Source organism: Oryctolagus cuniculus, chromosome 3, assembly GCF_051225735.1.
Source record: "Oryctolagus cuniculus isolate XC-2025 breed Fujian yellow rabbit chromosome 3, ASM5122573v1, whole genome shotgun sequence".
NCBI lineage: Eukaryota > Metazoa > Chordata > Mammalia > Lagomorpha > Leporidae > Oryctolagus > Oryctolagus cuniculus.
In genome coordinates, this window is record NC_142869.1 from 51,797,074 (window position 1) to 51,820,128 (window position 23,055).

The 23,055-nt window shown below is 34.3% G+C and overlaps 1 protein-coding gene across 6 annotated transcripts in view; it reads right to left on the minus strand.

Moving 5' to 3' along the window:
- Positions 1-6,825: 6,825 nt before the first annotated feature.
- Positions 6,826-23,055, minus strand: part of GULP1 (GULP PTB domain containing engulfment adaptor 1) — a 316,944-nt gene continuing 300,714 nt past the window's right edge. For all 6 annotated transcript variants that reach the window (XM_051848376.3, XM_051848368.3, XM_089329025.1 and 3 more), the window contains 3 exons: positions 19,908-20,046; positions 14,881-14,975; positions 6,826-8,790 (listed from right to left, as the gene is read on the minus strand). In XM_051848376.3, coding sequence (XP_051704336.1) covers positions 8,719-8,790; positions 14,881-14,975; positions 19,908-20,046 — 306 coding nt within the window. In that variant the 3' untranslated portion in view covers positions 6,826-8,718. The remainder of the gene's footprint in view (positions 8,791-14,880; positions 14,976-19,907; positions 20,047-23,055) is intronic.

The window sequence follows — 23,055 nt, forward strand, 5'->3', positions numbered from 1 at the left end:
TAATCAGAGAGCCAGGAGAAATTAAAGAGGAATCACTGTAGAAATAACTTTTCTTTTTAAAATTTCTTATCAATATAAAGAGAATAGATTTCATGTATTTCATAGTTACAATTCTAAGAAGGTAACTATACCACCCTCCCTCTTTTCATAACTGTATAATTCTTGTTAGTCTTTGGCCCAGAAATGATTCAAGTTGCCTGAGAAATGAACAGCTCAGATATCTATACCTGCACACTGTGCCAAGAATGGGTAAGTTGATATCTCTGAAGATTTATGACTGTCTGTCTCCTCCCATTCCCCGGCACTGTCTAGTACAACTCAAGTTTATTTTACTGTAATTAAAGCAGTTACTAAGAATGAAATAAATGAAGAACTAAATGAATAAATGGGGGAATGGAGAGGGAGAGGTGGAAGAGAGAGAGAGAGATTAGTATTTGCTGAATCTTCACCAAATTTATTTGCCTATACTTCTGACATACAATTATCTACTTAGTTATTTAGAATATCAACACTAACTAATTGAGTTTAAAGGCAAAGAGAAAGGCAAAGTATACACAAAATATCAAAAATTCTTTTGATGAGTTTTAGAACTATACGGATGTCTTTCAAGTATTAATAGACTCAGCTATAAAATTATTTCATTTTTTTCCATCAAAATGCAGCCAAGGAAAAAATAATCTATCTTAGCTCTTTGCTTTCTTTGCAGGAAAGAACCAGTGTCTGGATTATTTCCAGCCCATCCAGACAGCTATTTCAACTGGAACAAGTGACCTTTGGAACAGACTAGAACATAGCAGCCTGGCCAGACAGGGGAGGGAGTCGTCAACTGGGAAGGACCCCAACATGTTCTTGTGAAACCTCATGTGAAGCAAGAGGCCAATATAAAGTTAAGAGCCGACAGATGAACTTCAGCAACTTAAAATCAAAGAAAACCATGTAAACTACAATATAGAATGAAAAGAAAAAGAAATGTGAGCTTTAGCTATCATTCTTGAAAACACTTGCCCAACAAATACAGAGCTCTACCCCCTTGAGTACAAGTAATGTTCCTTAACTAGGTAACATTCACTTTGTAAACATCACAACGTCTTTGGAGCTCAACATTCATCCTTATATTTCCTTAGTGCAGGATTGTGTAGTGGTTGTTAGATGCTCAATTACCAAAAGCTTTATTTAGAAAGTCACTGATGCAATAAATGTTAAAACGATAGTAGAAACTTCATTGGAAAAGAGAAAGTAGTTATTTTCTCCTAATATTTATTAAGAGGACATGCTATTCTTTTTTTAAAACATGAGAAATTTTAGTTCATATTGTTAGCAAGAAGCATACTAAATAATTATTCAACCTTTCACTAAATGCTAGATGAAGTGTTGTTTGGCACCAAGAGAATACAAAAATGTCATCAATCCTGCTATCAAAAAAATTTCCAAATTCTTTATGAAAATACAAAAGAAAAGATTTCTATAAAACAGAAAGCTGTTTATTTTTGCAAAAAATAATATTAATCAAGTTAGGTTGATTACATTACGTTACCAAGATAACACTTTGGGATTTCAGAATGTTCTTTGATAGAAAATTTAGGTCCAGTGTGTACTGGATAATTCTTTTAAGATGGCAAGTTCTACAGTTTCTAGCCAGGTCTTCTTTAATGAAAATAGCAACATTTGAAAGTCCTTTAAAATATTCATTTATTTGTTTGAGAGGCAGTAAGACACCCACACCCACACCCACACACAAACACACACACACACACACATACAGAGAGAGAGAGAGAGAGAGTTCCTACCCCACTGGTTTACTCCCCAAATGCCCTCAATGGCCAGAGCTAGGCTTAGGTCAAAGTTGGAAACTGCTCCAGTCATGAGTTTCCAAGGCTATGGAAGCCCTCTGAGTTCTCCGATTCTTATCTTGTTTAGACAAGGTCATAGTCAAAGTGGAGGTTCTCTCCTCCCTTCAGAGAAAGGTACCTCCTTCTTTGATGACCTGTTCTTTCCACTGGGATCTCACTCGCAGAGATCTTTTGCCAGAGTGTCTTGGCTTTCCATGCCTGAAATACTCTCATGGGCTTTTCAGCCAGCTCCGAATGCCTTTAGGGCTGATTCTGAGGCCAGAGTACTATTTAGGACATCTGCCATTCTATGAGTCTGCTGAGTATCTCACTTCCCATGTTGGATCACTCTCCCCTTTATTTATTCCATCGGTTAGTGTTAGCAGGTACTAGACTTGTTTATGTGCTCCCTTTGACTCTTAGTCTTTTCATTATGATCAATTGTGAACTGAAATTGATCACTTGGAATAGTGAGATGGCATTGGTACATGCCACCTTGATGGGATTGAATTGGAATCCCCTAGTATGTTTTTAACTCTACCATTTGGGGCAAGTCAGCTTGAGCATGTCCCAAATTATACATCTCTTCCCTCTCTTATTCCCACTCTTACGTTTAACAGGGATCACATTTCAGTTAATTTTTAACACTTAAGAGTAACTGTGTATTAATTACAGAATTAAACCAGTCATATTAAGTAGAACAGACAAAAAAACTACTAAGAGGGATAATGTATTAAGTTGTTCATTAACAGTCAGGGCTATGCTGATCAAGTCACCGTTTCCCATAGTGTCCATTTCACTTCAGGAGGTTTCCTTTGGAGCATAGGGAGACTACTGATGCCATAGACAGGAGTGTCAATTGGTAAAGTCAACAACAGGAGTCACTGTGCACTTACTCCTCATGTAGGATCTCTGTCCTTAATGTGCTGTGTATTGAGATTTAATGCTATAACGAGTACTCAAACAATATATTTCACTTTGTGTTTCTATGGGGGTGCAAACTGTTGAAATCTTTACTTAATGTATACTAAACTGATCCTCTGTAAAAAAAAAAAAAAGAAATTATCAACTCCCAACTTGACTCTCACTGGGATTAAACATGACAATAGGTCTGATCTGATTTCATCATCATTTAAAAAAAATCATCTATTATTTTTCACTTTATGTTTCTGTGTGGGAGCAAACTGTTGAAATCCTTACTTAATGTATACTAAGCTGATCTTCTGTATATTAAGATAATCGAAAATGAAACTTGATGTGAATGGAAGGGGAGAGGGAGTGGGAAAGGGGAGGGTAGTGGGTGGGAGGGACGGTATGTGGGGGAAGCCATTGTAATCCATAAATCGTACTTTGGAAATTTATATTCATTAAATAAAAGTTAAAAAAAAAAGTTGGAAACTGAAAACTCAATATAGGTCACCAATGTGGGTGACAGGTACCACATTACTTGAGTGATCATTGCTTCTTCATCTCATTGGTTGAGTCATCACTGATGCCTCACAGCATCTGTATTAGCAGAAAGCTGGAGTCAGATGCCAGAACCTGGAAGTAAACCCAGGTACCCCATTATGGGATGCAGCCATGTTAATCTACATCTTAACTGCCAGACTAAACCCCCAGGACTAAAAATCCAAATGCATGGGGCAGGTATTGTGGCACAGAGGATTAAGCTGTCACCAGGGATGCCCATTCCCATTATCAGAGTGCTGATGTGAGTCCCAGCTACTCCACTTCTGATACACCCTGCTGCTAATATTCCTGCGAGAGCGCAGATGATGACCCAAATACGTGGATTCTTGCCTTCTGAGTAGGAGGTCTGGATGAAGTTCCAAGATCCTGGCTGCAACCTGGCCCAGCCTTGGCTGCTGTGGGCATTTGGGGAGCAAACCAGTGGACGGGATGCAAGATCTTTGTCAATCTCTCTCCCTTTCCCACCACCCTGTTGCTTTTCAAGTAGATGAGAACAAGTAAACATTTTAAAAAATGAATGTTTCCAAATGTCTGGAGTTGCCCACATAAAAGAGTTCAGCTCAATGAACCTTGAGGGTGCTTCTCAGTGAATGCCTGAAATATGGATAAGATAGATAAGGCAGAGTCTTACAAATTTTTGTGAGTTACTTTGGTAGTATTAACTGACATAAAATTCAGTGTTAGTGATACAGAAATAAGGAATTAATCTATTTCAATTTATTATGTAATGTCAGGAAAATGAGGCAGCTTTTAAAATTAATTACTTTTTAAGTATTTCATCCTTTCTGCATTATTGAATCATGATTTTGGAAATCATGTTGCTGAGAATCTGTGAAGCAGAGTGGAAAGAATGAATCCAGAGCAAGACATCTTGGAGCAGTAGCTTAAACCTCCACCTGTGATACCAGCAACCCATATGAGCCCTGCTTCATTTCCTCATTGCTCCACTTCTGATCCAGCTCCCTGCTAAAGGCCTGGGAAAGCAGCAGAAAATGGACCAAGTATTTCAGTCTCTGTACCCATGTGGGAGACCCTAAAGAAACTCCTGGCTCCTGGCTTCAGATGGGCTTAGGTGTGGCCATTGCAGCCATTTGGGGGAGTGAACCAGACCTTTCTCTCTGTCTTTCCCTTTCTGTCTGTAACTCTACATCTCAAACAAATAAATCTTCAGGGGCCGACACCCGGGTCTTTATGCACCTGCACCCAAAATTTTTTATTTGAAGGGCAGAAGCAGAGAGAGAGGTCTTCCATCTGCTGGTTCACTCCCCAGATGGCCACAATGGCCAGAGCTGCGCAGATAAAAAACCAGGAGCCAGGAGCTTCTTCTGGGTCTCCCACATGGGTGCAGGGGCCCAAGGACTTGGGCTATCCTCTTACTGCTTTCCCAGGCCATAGCAGAGAACTGGATCAGAAGTGGAGCAGCAGGGACTTGAGCCAGAGCCCATATGGGATGCTGGCACTGCAGGTGGCGGCTTTACTCACTACACCACAGGACTGCCACTAATATAATTTTATGATATGGTACACTAAAATCTACTGAATGTGATAAAATGTTCATGTTTCCATTTGACTTTTGTTCATAATCCTTGTGGCCATTTGGGGAGCGACCAAGTGAACAGAAGACTTGTCTCTCTCTCTCTCTCTCTCTCTCTCTCTCTCTGTAACTCTGCCTCTCAAATAAATAAACAAATATTTTTAAAAAATAATACCTGTTTTCATAAAAATTCACTTGAAAGCAATAGGAAAGAAGACCATAAGTGATTTTAGGAGGTAACATCCATGCTGTAATAAGGAATTTTATTGGATGACTTCTACAGAAAATATGCCCTTTTAAGGAGGAATGCTAGAATTGAGTTACCTTGGATCTTAACCACTTAAGATGGAAATATGACAAGCTTATAGAATTAAAATTTGTGTCAAATTTATTATATGGACATTGGAGGGAGAAGTTCTTGAAAGAGTTGTCTGAGATTAGATAGGAAGCAGAAGACACTTCCTGTATGAGATACAGGGGTCCAGGCTCATCTAACAGCTTGTTAGCTTCCTAAAAAGGGTGCAGTTTAGGTGGAGTGTAAGATTTTATTGTCAAAACTGAGTCCAGGGTTCTTTAAGTAATTTAATAGTGACTGAAACTCATAAGTAAATGTATAAGGGAATATTTCAAAATAAAAATATTAATAGCCAGTTTTATTCATGTGTTACACCAAGGAACATCAAAAATAGTAAAAACGGTGTGTTGTAAGATGCAACATCTCGTCTGTCAAATTCTACCTATGATGAGTTTTCATAGTATGATTAATTATTTTGAAAAATATTCAAACCCAAAAAAAGATAAAAGTAGAAACAGAAATTTTTTGCCATTGGATAAGTAACATTACACTATCCAGTGAGAAATGCCCAAATTTCAATAGTTACATATAAATGTTCCCAGAGAAGTTTTTGTCCCTATAGTACTTAAATATTTCTTGGTTTTCATTGATTACCTCACATACTTTCTTTACTTTTCCTTTATGACAATAAATTAAGTGAAGGTAAAGATATTATCCGTTTAATATTTGTAAATAAACATATGGGAGGTTTTATTATCTACTAATACATTATTTATATAAAATGAGCAACCTATAAAGTTTATTAAATGAATCAGTGAATTGCTCATTGGTGGGCAAAGGATGTGCATGAGATCCTGTATCGGAACCGGCACTGTGGCATAGCTGGTAAAGCCGTCGCGTGCAGGGACGGCATCCCATTTGGGTGCCGGTTCAAGTCCCGGCTGCTCCACTTCCAATCCAGCTCTTTGCTGTGGCCTGGGAAAGCAGTAGAAGATGCTTGGGCCCCTGTACCCTCATGGGAGGTATGGAAGAAGCTCCTGGCTCCTGGCTTCGGATTGGCGCAGCTCCAGCCGTTGCCACCATTTGGAGAGTGAACCTGCAGATGGAAGAGCTCTCTCTCTCTCTGCCTCTGTCTCTCTGTAACTCTGCTTTCAAATAAATAAATAAATCTTGAGAGAGAGAGAGAGAGAGAGAGAGAGAGACTCTGTATCTCTAAAACACATCATGTTTTAAATAGTTTCAAATCTTTCTCATGATTACACAATTAGCCACAACTCAAATCCCATTATCAAGTCCACCTTTCTAAGACTATCAGCTAAGACATCCTTTGTAGGTATTCCTAGCAAAAAAAGGTACGCAATTTTGAAAGTGATATTTACATCAGACCACTATTGACCCAAATGCTTCTGGTGAAAAGAACTAAACCATGACCTTTTGCATCAGTAGAATCAAGTCTGCTGTTTTCACAACTGAATAGTATGTGTTCAGAAAGTCAAATGTGCGTGGGCTGTAAGAAATGAAGTCTAGGGAAAAGGCTCTTCTCTCTTCTGCTTCTCCTTTTCTTCATCCTGCCTTCCCTACCTCTCAGCTTCCCCTGACTCCCTTCTCTTCCCAGTTACAATTTTTCAATAGGAAAATTTGTCATGGAGTAAGATTCAGAATGTGACTTAATCAGATATTATTTAATGAGATTATGCAATTTATTTAAAATCATTTATTCTCAGCAAAATCAAACATATCATTGAGTTTACAAAGAAATACAATTTTTAGCCAGATCTTCATAAAAATCCACTGGTGGAATAAATGTTCATAATTAAGGACCAATTATGTACTATTTAATCATGCCAGTAGCATAACTGATTACCATTAAAAATTGGTAAAGTAACATATCTTAAATGTGCAAATATCTCAGTACTCTATTGTGTTACCATTGATAATAAATGGTCACTACATTTATAGCTATTACATAAAGCTTTTAAAGTACAATAAAAATACAAATTCTATTTGTTAAAAAAAAGCCATTTATATGGCTTCTAAACATCCTCATTATACAAATTCCAAAATACTATATGACAAACAAAACTATAAAGACTCTCCTTTATGAAACATGTACTACCCTCTATAAAGGAACAACGTAATAGATAACAGAAAACAAGAAGGCTTATATATATCAGGACATTATGGAGATACATACAAATATAATATTGCATAAGCATGTATGATTTCTGTTCCTACTGAAAATGTACTTTAAAAAATCAATGCAGAAAAAATGTACTTTTAACACTTGAAGAAAATTCTGATGAGAGAAAGAAAAACTGATTTTCCAGGGCTACTCCCAATCTAAACCCACATTTTCATTGATTAATTTTTGTCTTAGAATGTGATAGATAAAATTAGACATTTTGCGACTAAGTTTTGTTGCAATGCATAAAATTCACTTTGTTAAATAATGGGCAAATAATCTGTTTCAAAAATTTTAAAGTCAATGTTCATAAGCACATCCAGAATGAGATGCCATAGAATTTAATTGCTCATATGCAAGGCCAAACTTAGCAACAGCCTGATTTTTGTGAAAGATGAGATTCTAACTTCAACAGAATAAAACAAATTAAATTTGTTAAATAATTTATAAATCATATAGAATAGTTGCTACATGGATTTTTAAAATATCAAAACTAATGGGCACCATAAAATAAACTTTGAAGAGAAAATATTTTTATTGAAGCAAAAAATATGAGACAGATGGTCCTTTTTTAATGAGGATAAATATGCTTGGTAAAGTGTATGTGAATAATAGACATTGCATGTAAAGGCAGCATATATTCCAAATTTTTTTTTTAGGAAATATCAGATAAGATGATGTTTAGGTGTTATAGTAATGTAACTTATCTCTCTATAAATGAAATTATGGTTTTCTGTAAATAGCAAATTTTCTGCTTTTTCCATTCTTTATGTAAAACAAAATATTTAGAGTATAACTAATAATAATAAACTAGCATTATTACCTTGTATTTACTAATAAATACTCTAAATGTATTTGGTTTAATAATTATTGGAATTTATAGTCCTGTTACTTTACCTGCTAAAGATCTGGTGGCATTATTTCAAAGTTTACATTTCCAAATACGTGAATAATATTATATTTATAATGACCTCTCTCTGATGAATGGAAACATGGCTAGAAAATACAGTGTATTTATTTGGCCATGTAAAACTCTTCTGAATTTTAAAAGGTATTATTAATGTATGGCTTTTGGGAAATCAATAGTAAGCTAGCAGACTAGAGAATTAACACAGATTTCAAGGTGCTAATTATTTAGAACTCCAACACAAAGTCAGAAACTTGGATTTGTCTTTCAATTATAAATCCATCTACCACCGAAGCAAACAGGAATGTCAAACTATGATATACCTTACAGTAACTTGTTTTGAAAATAAAAGTTACAGGTCAACAAAAATGTTGGAAATAATTGTCAAAATATATTCAAAAATATATTGGCACATGTATAATACCTGTCATAAAGTAATAATGAATGATATATATGTATATAAACAAATTTAACATGAGTCAGGATCTTTTATTCTTGACATCAGCACCTGCTGTCTAACGGGTCCAGACAAAATACTGTGCCTTCAAGAGTTAGTCCCATTTTGAACCCCTCCTGTAAAACAGAATAAAATAATTAAAATAAGAAATGCTCATGCCAAAATACAGTGAAATCAGTACTTTAGACTATGAACAAAAATTGGAAGCTTCTTGCTTTGATCAACTGAGAAATAAATATACATCAAATGTTGGCTTGCCAAATTTTATATGGGTTCTTTTATAGGGCTTTGGTAGTTCATTTATACCATTAACATTTTAATGTTTTAAATATGTATGAGGTAGGCATATGTGTGAGACAGAAGAAAAAGGCAATACATGCAGTTATATGATTTTAAGATTTCAACACTGCTTTTTCAGTAAAGCTTATTTTGATGTCATCCTACTGCAGCTAAAATTGTGGGTTTAAAGATTATTTTTAATTGAAATATTTTAAGATAATTAGACCTCAAATTAATGAGAAGTCCAAGGTAGCTTGGTAATTTTCATCTTTTCTTCTTGGCCACCGGTGTCCAAAAACTGAGTAAAATATTCTTCATACATCCACCGCCATGGACTACACTGATCAAGCTGCAAACCATTTGGCCATGGAGAAAATCTCCTCTGCTAGTCCTGCTGCTGCTTTTGGTGGACTGTCTGCCTTGACTCCTTCTCCACTTAACACAATTTAGAAGTTAAGCTGCCTGTGATTTATGGGGCACATAAGCATATAATCCATGAAAATATTGTGCTTTCCCCTAAGGTTTTAAGTAAAAAAACAAACAAACAAAAAAATGGTGGCCAAGGAGTATGTCCTCTACTCTAAGCTCTTCTTTTGAGCACACTGCGCCACCTCTGGTCTTACCATTTCCCCTCAGCCCCAGAATGCCCTTTCTTGTAAATCTGCGCACACTACAAAGAGATTTTCATCATATTGTACTGATCCATAGAGTTCGAGGTCCTATGTTTGGTTTCCTTGTAGAAGTCGTTTTGAAGTGACCAAAATGACTTCCATTAAGAATGGGTATCTAAAAGTATATCTCTTTGTACAAATCCAATGTAAACATTATCTTATATTCTCAAAGAAAGCAGCAGTTATAACTGTAAAGCACTTTGTTATTGATATTCAGAGAATACTCTTCATTATATTGATAGTTAAAGTTAGACTAACTAACAAGGTCATCCCTGTAAATGATTTTCCAAACTCTTTCAGTACTTGGAATGCAAATTATATTCAGTTGGGTGAAGATCAGACTACTTACCATTATTTTTTAAAAACCTATTCTTATCACAAAAAGAAGTATTTTGCCATATTTATGCATTGTTTTCAATTAGCTTTCAAATATTTAAAAAGTAAGTACTTAAAAAATATTTTAAATAAACTTATCTCTTAAAATAGTTTATCTGAGGAACAGTATTGTATCATCTTTTGGCATATCATGAAATAAAGATAAATGATAGTTATAGAAATATAGCAATAGATAATTACTTTTTGAAAGGTTTGATACCTACAATGTTTTTACCTTTTATGAGGTCTTTCTGAAATTAAACCAGTATCACTTCAATTACACTGAAAATACTATTTGATATCAATCAAAGTCAAATAGATTTGAATCACTATTTTCATAACCAATTGTTTATCACTTTCAACAATTTCTCCATGGTGATTTTAAAAGGATATTCTCAAATCCTCGTAGGTTAACCTTATCATCTCAATTAACAGATAATTACAAGGCTCAATGGTTTTCTTTTCTCCAAAAATAGAATTTCCCATATATTTTCTGACCTTCTTTCATCAGTCACAGATTGGGAATCATGGTTTAGTAAATGCTGAATTATTTAAAGCTCTCTACATCCTAATCACACATTAATATCAGTCAAAAGAATGGTTTCATTGCATGCTTTTTATATGAAATATTTTGCTCAGACTATCTTATTTTGAAATAGAAAATCATATGAAAGGAGGAAAAAATATTCAAATGTAAAAATGTTTAACATGTTGAGGTTTACTCTTCAAAATATTCTTTTTCCAATTTATAGGTTTTTTTCAATTGTTTAATGATAATATAAATAACTATGTGGTATATATATACAACTTTCTTATTCATGTAATGTATTATATATACTACATATTATTTTTATCTTAATATTTTGACCATAGCAGAACTTTCTACATAATTCTGAGTTCCCATAAAGCAATTTATTATGACTACATAATATTCTATTAATTTTTGTAATAATTTGTTTTCCGTGATTTACAGTCATGAATAAGGTTGACTGGATATTATTGTGTACAGACATTCAACACAGTCATACATATTTTCTCCTCAGAATACTTTTAAAGATTTTGACATCAAATAAAAATGCAAGTATTCATAACAAATTACCCTCTAATGTGACTCCATAAACTGACACTGGCCTAGCAAAGTTTTTGAATGCTCTTTCATCACATTTCACTTGTACTCATTATTAGTAAGAAAACAAAACCATTATTTTTCCATGTTGAAAGTGCATTTACCGTCCTTTATTTAATGTTTATGCGTACTTTTACTGGCCACAAAATATCTACATATGTGTTATCTACCAGTTACCTTCTTTTGGGAACTATAATTTTTATCTGTTGCTCATTTAGCTTCCCAATCACATACATATACTTGCTTTCATTTTATGTTTATGTGATGTATTTATGCATATTTAAAGCGAAAATTTCAAAGAATATAAGAAGACTATAGATGTACATTTTTATTTTCCTTACAAAATTTTCTCTCCAATATAAAAATTTCAGGAGTATTCATTGAATTCCAAACACTTAAAACTGTCTAAAGCTTCTGAATTTTGAGTATTTGCTGTTTCAGCTGTACATTGAACTTCTGAATTATTAAGCACTTTGTTCTTTTATCCTTCGTTGAATTGCCATGCTTTTTTAAATGTGTTTAATTGTTGTACTCACAAGGTACACTTTTGAACTATCAATATTATTTCATTGATTTGTGTGCCAATATCATGTACCCAGTAGTATAAGTAATATCTAATGAAATAACTACGTTATGATTTCAAATAAATATCTAACTCTAATGAAATATGACTTAAGGTTTCTGCTTGAATTCTTACATGCAGGAGACATGGCTGTAAATTCAACCTTCACAATTCAGTTCCCTTAGGAGCTGCTAAAGTCACAATTATCCGTAATTAAAAGAGTAAAACCAAAGATTTCACTAGGTTCATTAACTCAATGTGGTGTACACATCCATTATTCTATATTAAGTTCTTATATGTTATACAAAGATAAAAGTAGTAGCCAAATATGTGCATGGGATTAATTAGGCAAGGAAGATTAATTAAGAAAGTCATTACAACTTTAGATAAAGAAGTATTATTACAATTTAGTTAAAGTGACCTTAAAGTAAATCTTAGACTAAAAGAAACAGACAAGCAATAAAGTATACAATGAAACAGTGACTAAATCACTGGGAAGACAACCTTTTAAATTGTGAGTTATGAAACCTAAAAACACGACTCATAACCAGACACATCCATGTGAAACTTCCATTTGAATATTTATTTAAAGCATGCAAATATTAAGGTTTTAGCTTTTGAAAGGTGTAAGTTGTCTAAAATTATTACGAAAATAATATACCAACCATCTCTGGCGCTACCCACCATGAAAGCAGAAAAGAATAAGAAAGACATTAAGAAAATATTAGAAATGGCAGAAATAAAAACATCACAGTTTAACATTATTTGACTACCATTACACTAAATTGTCCCAATACAGCATTTTCCAAACCTTGTTCCTGCAAAACTCTGGATATAGTTGTTAGTTTTATTTTATTTTAGTATATAGAACGTTTTTCAATTTTTTGAGAACTTAAAAAATTTCACATAACTCTCGAGAACAAGAGCTACCACATCAGTGTCCATTACTCTCAAGTAGTACACACCTAGTTAGTAAAACTAATAAAAAATCTTTTGTCATCTGAAATGCAGCATTTACTTAAACATCATGCATTATAGAAGTAAATATTTCATAGTCTTTGAAACATAGAAAAGAGGTGGAAGAATCAGGCTATCCAACAGAAAAACGAGAAAATCCACAGAGGTTTGATATAGTGATTTTAGTTTCAGCCAAATGACATCATCTATACTGTTATGTGACAGTTCTTAATTTAAATGTTATTGATGGTGTAATGGTGCTTTTATTATTTATAATTTATGAATTAATAATTGCATAATAACTATGAAGATGCATTCTTTATAACATTTTAGTAAATATTAAGACATGTTATGGCAATTTAAGTTAATGGTAAGCATCCACATTTACTAGAAGGGATTTTAGTGCATAAAATGCAATGCTCTCTGTCTATTCATGTATCTGTTCTACATTATGCTCTTACTTTTTCCACTTGTCTGTACACTTGTTTTTGTACTAGTCCTTTCTTTTTTTTTTTTTTTTTTTTTTTTTTTTTTTTTTTTTTGACAGGCAGAGTGGACAGTGAGAGAGAGAGACAGAGAGAAAGGTCTTCCTTTTGCCGTTGGTTCACCCTCCAATGGCCGCCGCGGCTGGCGCGCTGCGGCCGGCGCACCGCGCTGATCCGATGGCAGGAGCCAGGAGCCAGGTGCTTTTCCTGGTCTCCCATGGGGAGCAGGGCCCAAGCACCTGGGCCATCCTCCACTGCACTCCCTGGCCACAGCAGAGGGCTGGCCTGGAAGAGGGGCAACCGGGACAGAATCCGGCGCCCCGACCGGGACTAGAACCCGGTGTGCCGGCGCCGCTAGGCGGAGGATTAGCCTAGTGAGCCGCGGCGCCGGCCCTAGTCCTTTCTGAAAATGAAAATTGAGTTTCAATTTTTGTGACAAGTAGTTTTTTTGTAATGTACACCCTAGTGTATATGAGCAACTAAATTATGACCTATACATCACAGCTAATTAGACAACTTCAAATGCATTCGTAACTTTTGACCATTCATGTAAGTTTTGCGATTCTTGATTTAAGTATATTTCTATAATTTATGTGCATTTATCTGTATTTGTGTTAACCAATTTTTACTTTAATTATTAAGATTCAAAAATTAAATTATATTAAAGAAAATTTTAAAAAATATTTTCACATAAAAGGGAATTATGAATCAGCTAACTTAAAGAAACAGTGTTTTAATTTATTCTTCAAAAACTTTAAGAACTGTATTAAACAATTCAGTTTTTCTAATACAAGCATGTTATATCTAGAACAATAAAGAAATTCACCTAAAACCTAAAAAGATAAGATGGCTCAACTGTTGCAGTTCAAAAGGAGTGGAAGAGTATTACATTATCTTTTCAGATAAGTATTTATCAGTGTCAGATCAGAGTTCATGCAGTCACTGTTTTTCTAGGAACTGAATCATAAACAGTGAATGTATTACCCCAGGACTAGTAACCAGATGGACCTCTTCTGCTTTATTTTAGTGTCTTCACTGACTTTTCTGAAGCAACTTCATATAATTAAGAAAAATATGATATAGCAGCTTCATCAAATTGTAAGGCGAAAATACAGAGAGAAGTCTTTATGGTACTGGTATAAGACTATTTGTTAAATCAGGGCCCACTGTGTAAGTTTTTTAAACTCAATTTCTCCAAACTTCTAAAACAATTTAGAAGTCAAAGATAAGAGGGAAAGTGAAAAGAAAGCCCAACTGGTCCACATTCCTAAACAAATTGTCATTGAGTGTCTGTTTTTTTCAATAAGAACCCAGAAATTATGAACTTTTGCTACAATGCTTCCTTTCAGAGAGAATGATTTTACTCTTACAACGATTTTCCCTCATCTACCCATTTGCCATTTTGAAATTTGTCATCATTAAGACTCAGGTCAAATCTTAAAAATCCAGTGCAATAACCCTTTGATTGCTGGATTTCAAAATAATGAGTATTAGAATTCATGTAACAGTATCAAAAATTAACCAAGTATTGCCATTGTAAATTAAATAGTTTAAAAAACATAATTTTCATCCTTAGCATAACAGGAATGTTTCTAGCACTAAATATACATTTTATTTCAAAGTAACTTTTTATTCAAGTTGTTGCAGTGAAACCAATTCAAGGAAAGGGTAATTTAGGAAAATAAGATACTCTTTGCCCCAGATTAAAAAATAAATCAATAAATCTTTATTGACTAATCTAAAACAGTCACCTGCATCTCATCTAATTTTGATTGAATATCTGGAGGAAAATCCCCTGCTCCACAGTTAAACGGGTCAAAAGGTTCTGCTCCAAACAGGTCTCGTTCTAGAAAGAAGAAAACAATTTAGTGAATGACCTGGGAAGTGTTATAATAGAGTGAGTTAATTTCAAAGGCAAGATTATATAAATAGTACAGTCATGATCAAATAAGCCACTATTCTCACTCACACTCCATGTTGGATTTTCTTAAACTTAGACTAAATACTAACAAGGAAGCAAAATCCATTTTATAATATTAAAAACTATTTGATTACAAAGCGTTATTATCCAGAACGATTTCTGTGTCTTCAATAGACTAATATCAAATTACCAGATATCTGGTAATATACCACAATAACTACATTTTATTGAAGCAATTTAAATTTACTAAAATTAATTAACTATTCATTGAGACATTCCTAAATCAATTTATTAACACCTTACAACACAATGGCAAAGCAATATGGAGGAATGAGTGGATCAGTAAGTGGTTTTACTTAATACTTCATATCCAGAAAAAAACTTAAGGCATTACATCTGCAGTATGAAATCCTTTCTCTTTCCTAGATAACAACGAGACAGTTCTTTAAAACTGACTTAAATCTCCCAAAAAACTTACTTTTGAAAAGTAGGAATAGAGTGTCAAAAAAGGCTTCTGTACATTATGTTCTAAAGTATGCACTGCTTTATCTACTAAAGAAGTATCTAAGTCACAATTGATGTCAGTAAGAAAGTCTATGACCTATTATAGGATTTAAAATTTTAGAAAACTATTTTCCTCTGAATCAATTAAACTGTAACCTTAAGTGGGAACAATTACATTTTATATATTCAGAAAATTTGGCATTTTCTAAATTCAACACTTTAAAAAATAAAATTTAAGTTACTTTTACCACATTCTCTAAACTCACTCCATGGCTCCCATTATGAAGGATTTTTGTGCTTTTATATTTTCAGATCCTTGCATTAAATAATTTTAGAAAGGCAAAATGCTTAGAAATTCCTGGTATCGGTAATTACCGTATGAATAAGAGGGATATGTAACTTATTATCCAAGCAAGGATGATTTCATAAGTGAAAGGAGCACTTCTAGTTGTTATACTGGCACAAAAGCTGTAAATTGGGACTATCATAAACAAATGGGAATTTATTGTTATCACCTATAAAAATATAAATTTATAGTTATTACTACTGCTGTTATTTACTTCTTTCAGTCTGATAGACCTCAAGCCATAAATCCAGGTTAAAGAATAGAGATTTTCTTTGGAGAACTGCCCTGGTTACCACTATGCCAGAAGCATATTGAATGCTGTTCACATAGTAGGTGTTTGTCAAAAGGAAGTGAATTGAAGTATGTTATCACAAAAATTAAAAGAAAAAAAGAAAGGAAGCAATGGAGAGGGAAGGAAATATCATTAAATGCTTAGAATTTTATCTATGAAATCCATGAAATCTGTCCTTTTTACATTAATAGAAAAAGAAATGAAAGACTTAAGAGGAAGATTGCTGATCAGGAAGATTTTCATTACACGAATTTTCTCAAATTGGGACTCAAGACTCCCTGGAGATTCCAGATGGGTTTAAAAGGCTCCCTTACATTCCTGAGATGCAATGGGAAATTGGGTATGAGTTGGCCTGGTGTGTTCTTCTGTGAAGAGGTTTCCTGACTTTCATCAAATTCTCAAGGATTTGTGACCACCCCCTCCAAGTTAAGAAGCAACCATACTATACAATTAGTAAGATATCAATGCCACCCATAGTCATAAACATCACAGAACTCTTTAGTGTATTTTGCTTAGCTCAAAGGGATCTAAAATTCATAAGAAAAAAATCATACAAATTTAATTACCAAGAATAAAGATGTTACGTAGTTACTAATATTAAAAGCAGTTGGTCTAATAGAGGAGTAAAATAAAAAAAGCTAATAGGAAGTACTCTACTTATTCTTTACTTTATTCAGAAAAAAAAATATGGGATTCATATAATATGTCACTTTTTTTTTTTTTTTTAATTTTTGACAGGCAGAGTGGACAGTGAGAGAGAGAGACAGAGAGAAAGGTCTTCCTTTGCCGTTGGTTCACCCTCCAATGGCCGCCGCGGCCGGCGCGCTGTGGTCGGTGCATCACGCTGATCTGAAGCCAGGAGCCAGGTGCTTCTCCTGGTCTCCCATGCGGGTGCAGGGCCCAAGCACTTGGGCCATCCTCCACTACACTCCTGGGCCACAGCAGAGAGCTGGCCTGGAAGGGGGGCAACTGGGACAGAATCCGGTGCCCTGACAGGGACTAGAACCCGGTGTGCTGGCGCGGCAAGGCAGAGGATTAGCCTAGTGAGCCACGGCACCGGCCACACATTTTGTTTTTCAATAGAGTAAAATAGTGGAGAAAAGGCCAAGTCATTCCTTCATGGAATTTACAGTCATCAGGCAATACAGTTATTAAATCAACTAAATTTGACGCATAGTCCAAGGGGAGAATACATTCAACAGAGGTGAGAGATGAGATCAAAATTCTGTTCTGGAGAAACTATTTGGATTCTCAGGCACTAAGAACAAAAACAAAAGGAACAACTTTGTAGATTTTTCGCTTCTGCATACTTAATAAATAATGAAATGATATAAATGAATACAATTAAAAGGTCACTCAAAGGCAAACATGTACTACTAAAACTTCACTAACTTAGAATTTCAGGTAATATACCAATTAAAACTTAAACATGTTCTTCAATGGTGAGTACAGATGCTGATCTATATCATATCTACATAATCTCTATGTGTCTGCCTATTAAGCCTAGTAAGCTTTGATACTCAAGAATATATACATGTTTTAAAAGGTATTATTTAATTTTCTTATTAATACATTCCTTAAGGGCTGTAAATGTGGCACAGCAGGTTTGAAACCCAGCTGCTCTCTTCTGATCCAGCAACTTGCTAATGTGCCCATGAAAACAGCAGAAGAATGGCCTAGGTTCTTGTGTCCCTGCTGCCACATGGGAGACCTGGATGGATTTCCTGGCTCCTGGCTTCAGCCTGGCACAGCCTGGGTCATTGCTCCAATCTGGTGCTTGAACAGTGAGTGGAAGATCTCTCCCTAGCTCTCTGTCACTCTGCATTTTGAATAAATAAATCTTAAAAAAATAAGTTCTTGAAACCCTTTGACCATTTCTGACTAGTCTTTCCAAAGTCACTTCCAACTTACCAATGTCTAAAACAGAATTTGTTCTTCCACACTTTTCTAGAGGTGGCTGACTCTGTTTACATTTTATCTAGAATCCTGAATTATAATTTACTTTGAAATTATAATTAGCATCCTGATAGATTACTCCTATGAAATATCTTCAAATCTGCTAACTTTCCTCAATTCATTTTTGACTTCTTTGTGTATACACTGTGAAATTATATTTCAAATTCCAGCATGTTAGAACTCTATTGTAAATCATATGAAATATAATTATTAATAAATTTTACTATTTTGAATATTGTAATACTATAAATCACTAAAAGTACAGATTTTAATTCTTATCACAAAAGAATAATAAATGAGTGAGCTAATGCATTGATTAGTTAGCTTGATGTAACCATTTCACAATACATAATATACTGAAACACCCAATAATATAAAAAAAGCTCGGAAATATTTAGAATACTTTCTAAAAATGTAAGTGTATCTCTGATACTGTTAAAGTAACAAATGTATTACTTAAGGCATGAGCAATAAGATTATTCAACATAGCTCTACACAAAGAAAGTGAACTTTCAGATGGCTTCAACAAGTGCATTCCAAATTTTTACATGATACCTGGCTATATCAGTAAAATATTTTTATCTAGAAAACATTTTCAGCATGTAATCTGAGTATAGAGAATGTGTAAAATAAACAATTATTTAATAAGTAAATAAGTGAATCAATAATAAGGTCCAAGAAAGTGAGACAGGAGTAAAGGAAGAGATGCAGGAACACACTTACGAGCAAAAATACTCATCATTGGATCCTGATCTGGTAATATTTTCTAAAACCTACCATGACTTATAATTATAGATATGTCCTTGAAAATATACTTTGTCACAAAGTATATTCAGAGACTCTAAAAATACATTTCAACTTAATGTAAAGAATTAAAATACTTTTATTTACTGATTTTTGAAGGCTCAAGAGTTATTAATTAGTATTTACAAGTTAGTCCTCTAAAATGCTTTGAATATGTATTATGGGCAGTATTTGTGAAGTTTTGGGGTGGGGGAACAAGTGAACTGCAGGCTCTGCATTAAGTAAAAATTTCAGAATTGAATTTGTAAGGTCTTAATGTGCGGAAATGTCAATAAAGCACAATATGTAGAACTCTTGCTTTTTTCAGTCTCTCTTTGGGCAAAGTGACTGTTTCATGGCCACTGGGAACTATTATTTCAGCTTCTGAAAGGGAGATCAAAATTCATTCAGAAAATAAGCATCTGCTAGATGCTTCCTAATTTATCAAAAACAAAATTTGATGTTCCTTCCAGATATATAAGAAATAGAGCAGAAAAGCTTTTTATGCAATTTACAAAAAGCTTGATAATTATTTTTATACCATTTCAGATATCAAAAAATCTTCAGATCAAGTTAACAGAAATCACAGAATTAATACAATTTGTATTTTCTTCAATTAAGAATATTAGTACTGTCTGATTAAAAGTTTAAACCAAGTTACATTAAAATCTCAAAAATGATTAAAATAATTACCATAAGAGAACTAGAGGTATTAAAATACAATCCCAAACACAATATATAATTGTCTTCATATTATTACTTAAATAAATCTACAACAAAACATCATGATGTCTTTAGTAGAATACCTTGAATTATAATGTGGAGGTAACTAAAATTAGCACATATATGAAAACCTAAGACTTTAAAAATTAAAATTGTTAGTGAGCTTGTCAAGATATATAAAATGCCACGTTTTGTTAGTGAGCATTCAAAATGTATGTAAGTACAGAAAAGCATGTTTGTTTAGAGAGCTTACTAATCTCAGAAGATCTACTGGGTATGGGAGGTGGCTGTGTGCCGTTGCGAGTAGGTAGCGAAGACTGGTGTGATATTGGAGAAAACGGAATCATATCAAAGATGTCAGTGGAGGGTGAATTAGTCATCACACTGCCCGCCTGCAATGAAAATAATAGAGATTAGGGAAGTAGCCCACGTATATGCAGTATAATGTTAGAATTTCATATGCATATTCATATGCATATAAATGAATGGCATATTCAAGTGAATCTTAGAACTTGCAATTTTTAGATCAAAAACACTTAAGTGTTGGCAATTTCATATGGTTCAACCTATTATGTCAACATTGCTCAATGATTATAAAATTCCTTTAAAATCATCTCATAGATGATGGCAAAAATAGTGACAATACTACTTTAGATGGATATGTATGTCATATAGAAAGTGTTTTGTATTTCTGGAAAAATTTCTCTCTGTACCAAAGAATAAAAACATGTTAGAAACTATTTATATAAAAATATGATTTCAGGAACACAGTTTGCATAAGATTATAAATTTTAAACACATAATTGGATACAACATGACACACTTTCTTACATTTAAATATTCAAATACCAGGGAGACTTTTTACATTTTTTAAGAGAAGAGTAGATTTTAATTTCTCATTATAACTACATGGCAACCAACTGATATTCTCCATTACAATATCTTTAATTTCTGGAAGACTTCATTGAGCTTTCTATATTAAATAGTTACCTTGTGAGATAAATTAACTGTCACTAATGTACCACAAAAACCATTGACTTATCTGGCAAAGTGTGAGCTAGGACTGAACAAATACTAAGAAAGAAAACTGTAAATCTTGTTAAAAGAAGAAATAGAAGAAGACAACCACCACTTTGTCAAGTTAGAAATATTAAATATGCAGAATCTTCCGTGAAAGCCATCTGATCTGATCAAGAATAAAAGATAGTTCCTGTTTTAAAGGGAAATAGCAAAGGAAAATGCCTTTCTAAAAGAATATGGACTGAGTTTACTTAGAGTGATTCATATTAAAAATCAGTTCCTCCAATAACTTTATTTTTCTGATTCACAGAAGATACAGATGATGAAGACATATGAAGGCTGTGCAACTGCTTCACTCTTCGATTAAAATGAGCATCAGTGCACTTGTTCACGCAGAGGAGTTGCTGCCATCTCCCCTTAACAATTTGTTTACTCACCCCTTTCTACTTACTGGGGAATATTCTTCCTAATCCTCTCATTCCTCTGTCTTACCTGGCTTTAATCGCTCTTCTTTCTCAGCATATAAAACTAATCAAAGCTTGAAATTCATTGAAAACAAAACAAGCCAATCAACATTTTCTCTACTCCTTGGCTTCTCATCTTTCTCTTTCCCTGGAGCCCAAGCTTCAAGTTATTAAGCTTCCTGTCCCAACCCACACTTCATTAACCCGAACATCTAGACTTTGCTCTTTCTGCACTGTTTTTCCTCATATCGTCAATGATCTCATTTCCTAATCGCCAGGCCTGGCAGGTCCTTTGAAGGACCCTTCCTACTTCATCTTGCTGTCGATTACCACATTATCACCACTCTTTACCTAAAAGTAGTAGGTAACCAAAGGAAACAAAACTGATACAGTGAGGCCGGTGCTGTGGCATAGCAGCTAAAGCCGCTGTCTGCAGTGCTGGCATCCCATAAGCCGGTTCGTGTCCCGCTGCTCCACTTCTGATCCAGCTCTCTGCTATAGCTTGGGAAAGCAGTAGAAGATGGCACAAGTTTTTGGCCCCTGCGCACTCCTGGGAGACCTGGAGAAAGCTCCTAGCTCCTGGCTCCTGGCTTCGGATCAGCGCAGTTTGGGCCCTTGTGGTCAACTGGGGAGTGATCCAGCAGATGGAAGATCTGTCTCTCTTTCTGCCTCTCCTTCTCTCTGTGTATCTCCAACTTTTAAATAAATAAATAAATCAAAAAAAAAAAAAAAAAAAAAACCTGACACAGTAACTCTCTGAATCACAGCAGATTGATACGAGACACATCTGACTTTTCCCATTACTGCATAAATAGCAAGTCCTGGCAAAGTTAAACAAATTATGTAGGATAATAAAAATAATTTTCTGTTTAGCTAATTACATTAGGTCTTGGGCTGCTGCTCTCACTGACTGCTTAGGGAAGTCACATTTAGAAGGCAGTGGAATGAACACTCCCAATGACAGTCTGGATTCAGGAGAGTTGACAGGAGTGATGGAAATAGAATAAGTATTTAGACAGGGAGAGGAATTCTGACTACTATGCCACAAAGAGGGCATGCATCTCTGAACCCCATATTGCTCATGGCTAGACATTCTGTGCAGCAGCTGTAAAGGAATGACAGAAAAAGAAACGCACAAAGGAGAAGGGACTCATGGGAGGAGAGAAAAAGTGTTTTATGAAAGCTGTAAGATAATGTCACAATAATGTTATTGAAACATTTGGTTGAAGTCGATTTTCCTATTGTGATAGTCTTCATTGAAATATGACATTTTTAGATATTCTGAATAAAATATTGGATTCTTAGGATCTGGGGGAAGGGAAGTGGATAGGAAAACCTGAGATTTATTTTGAAGAGGGCCTCTGTGTAATTAGATAGGAAAAGAAATGATGGAGAGAAGAGAATAGTCACAGTAGAGATAATCAAGTGTAAACACAGCTACGGCTTTGTTGCATACTCAAAAAGTTGCAGGGCTGGTGCTGTGGTGTAGTGATTTTCAACATCATTTGTTATTTTTTCCATTTTTGATTGGTTTTTAATTTTAGTTTTTTTATTTTTTAACAGATTTAATACAATTCATAGACACAATTCTAAGAATAGACTGATATTCTTTTCCTCCCTCTCCTCTTGCCCTCTTTTCTTCTCCCTCACTTTCTTTCTCTTTCTTTTTTGAGATAAAATATTTTTAACTTGGATGGCAATCAAGGGTCTAATACTCCATTTATAAAGAGCTCAAAAAAACAAAAAGCAAAAATAAAAGACCTGAGTTTAGCATAAATATGAGCAAGGATTAAAAAACAAAAATCAAATGGAACCATGACCATTTTACCCATATATGGTAAATTTCAATGTACTATATTATTAAAATTATATTAGTATATAAACTATGAAACAGCATTGGCAAAACTTTCTTGCAGC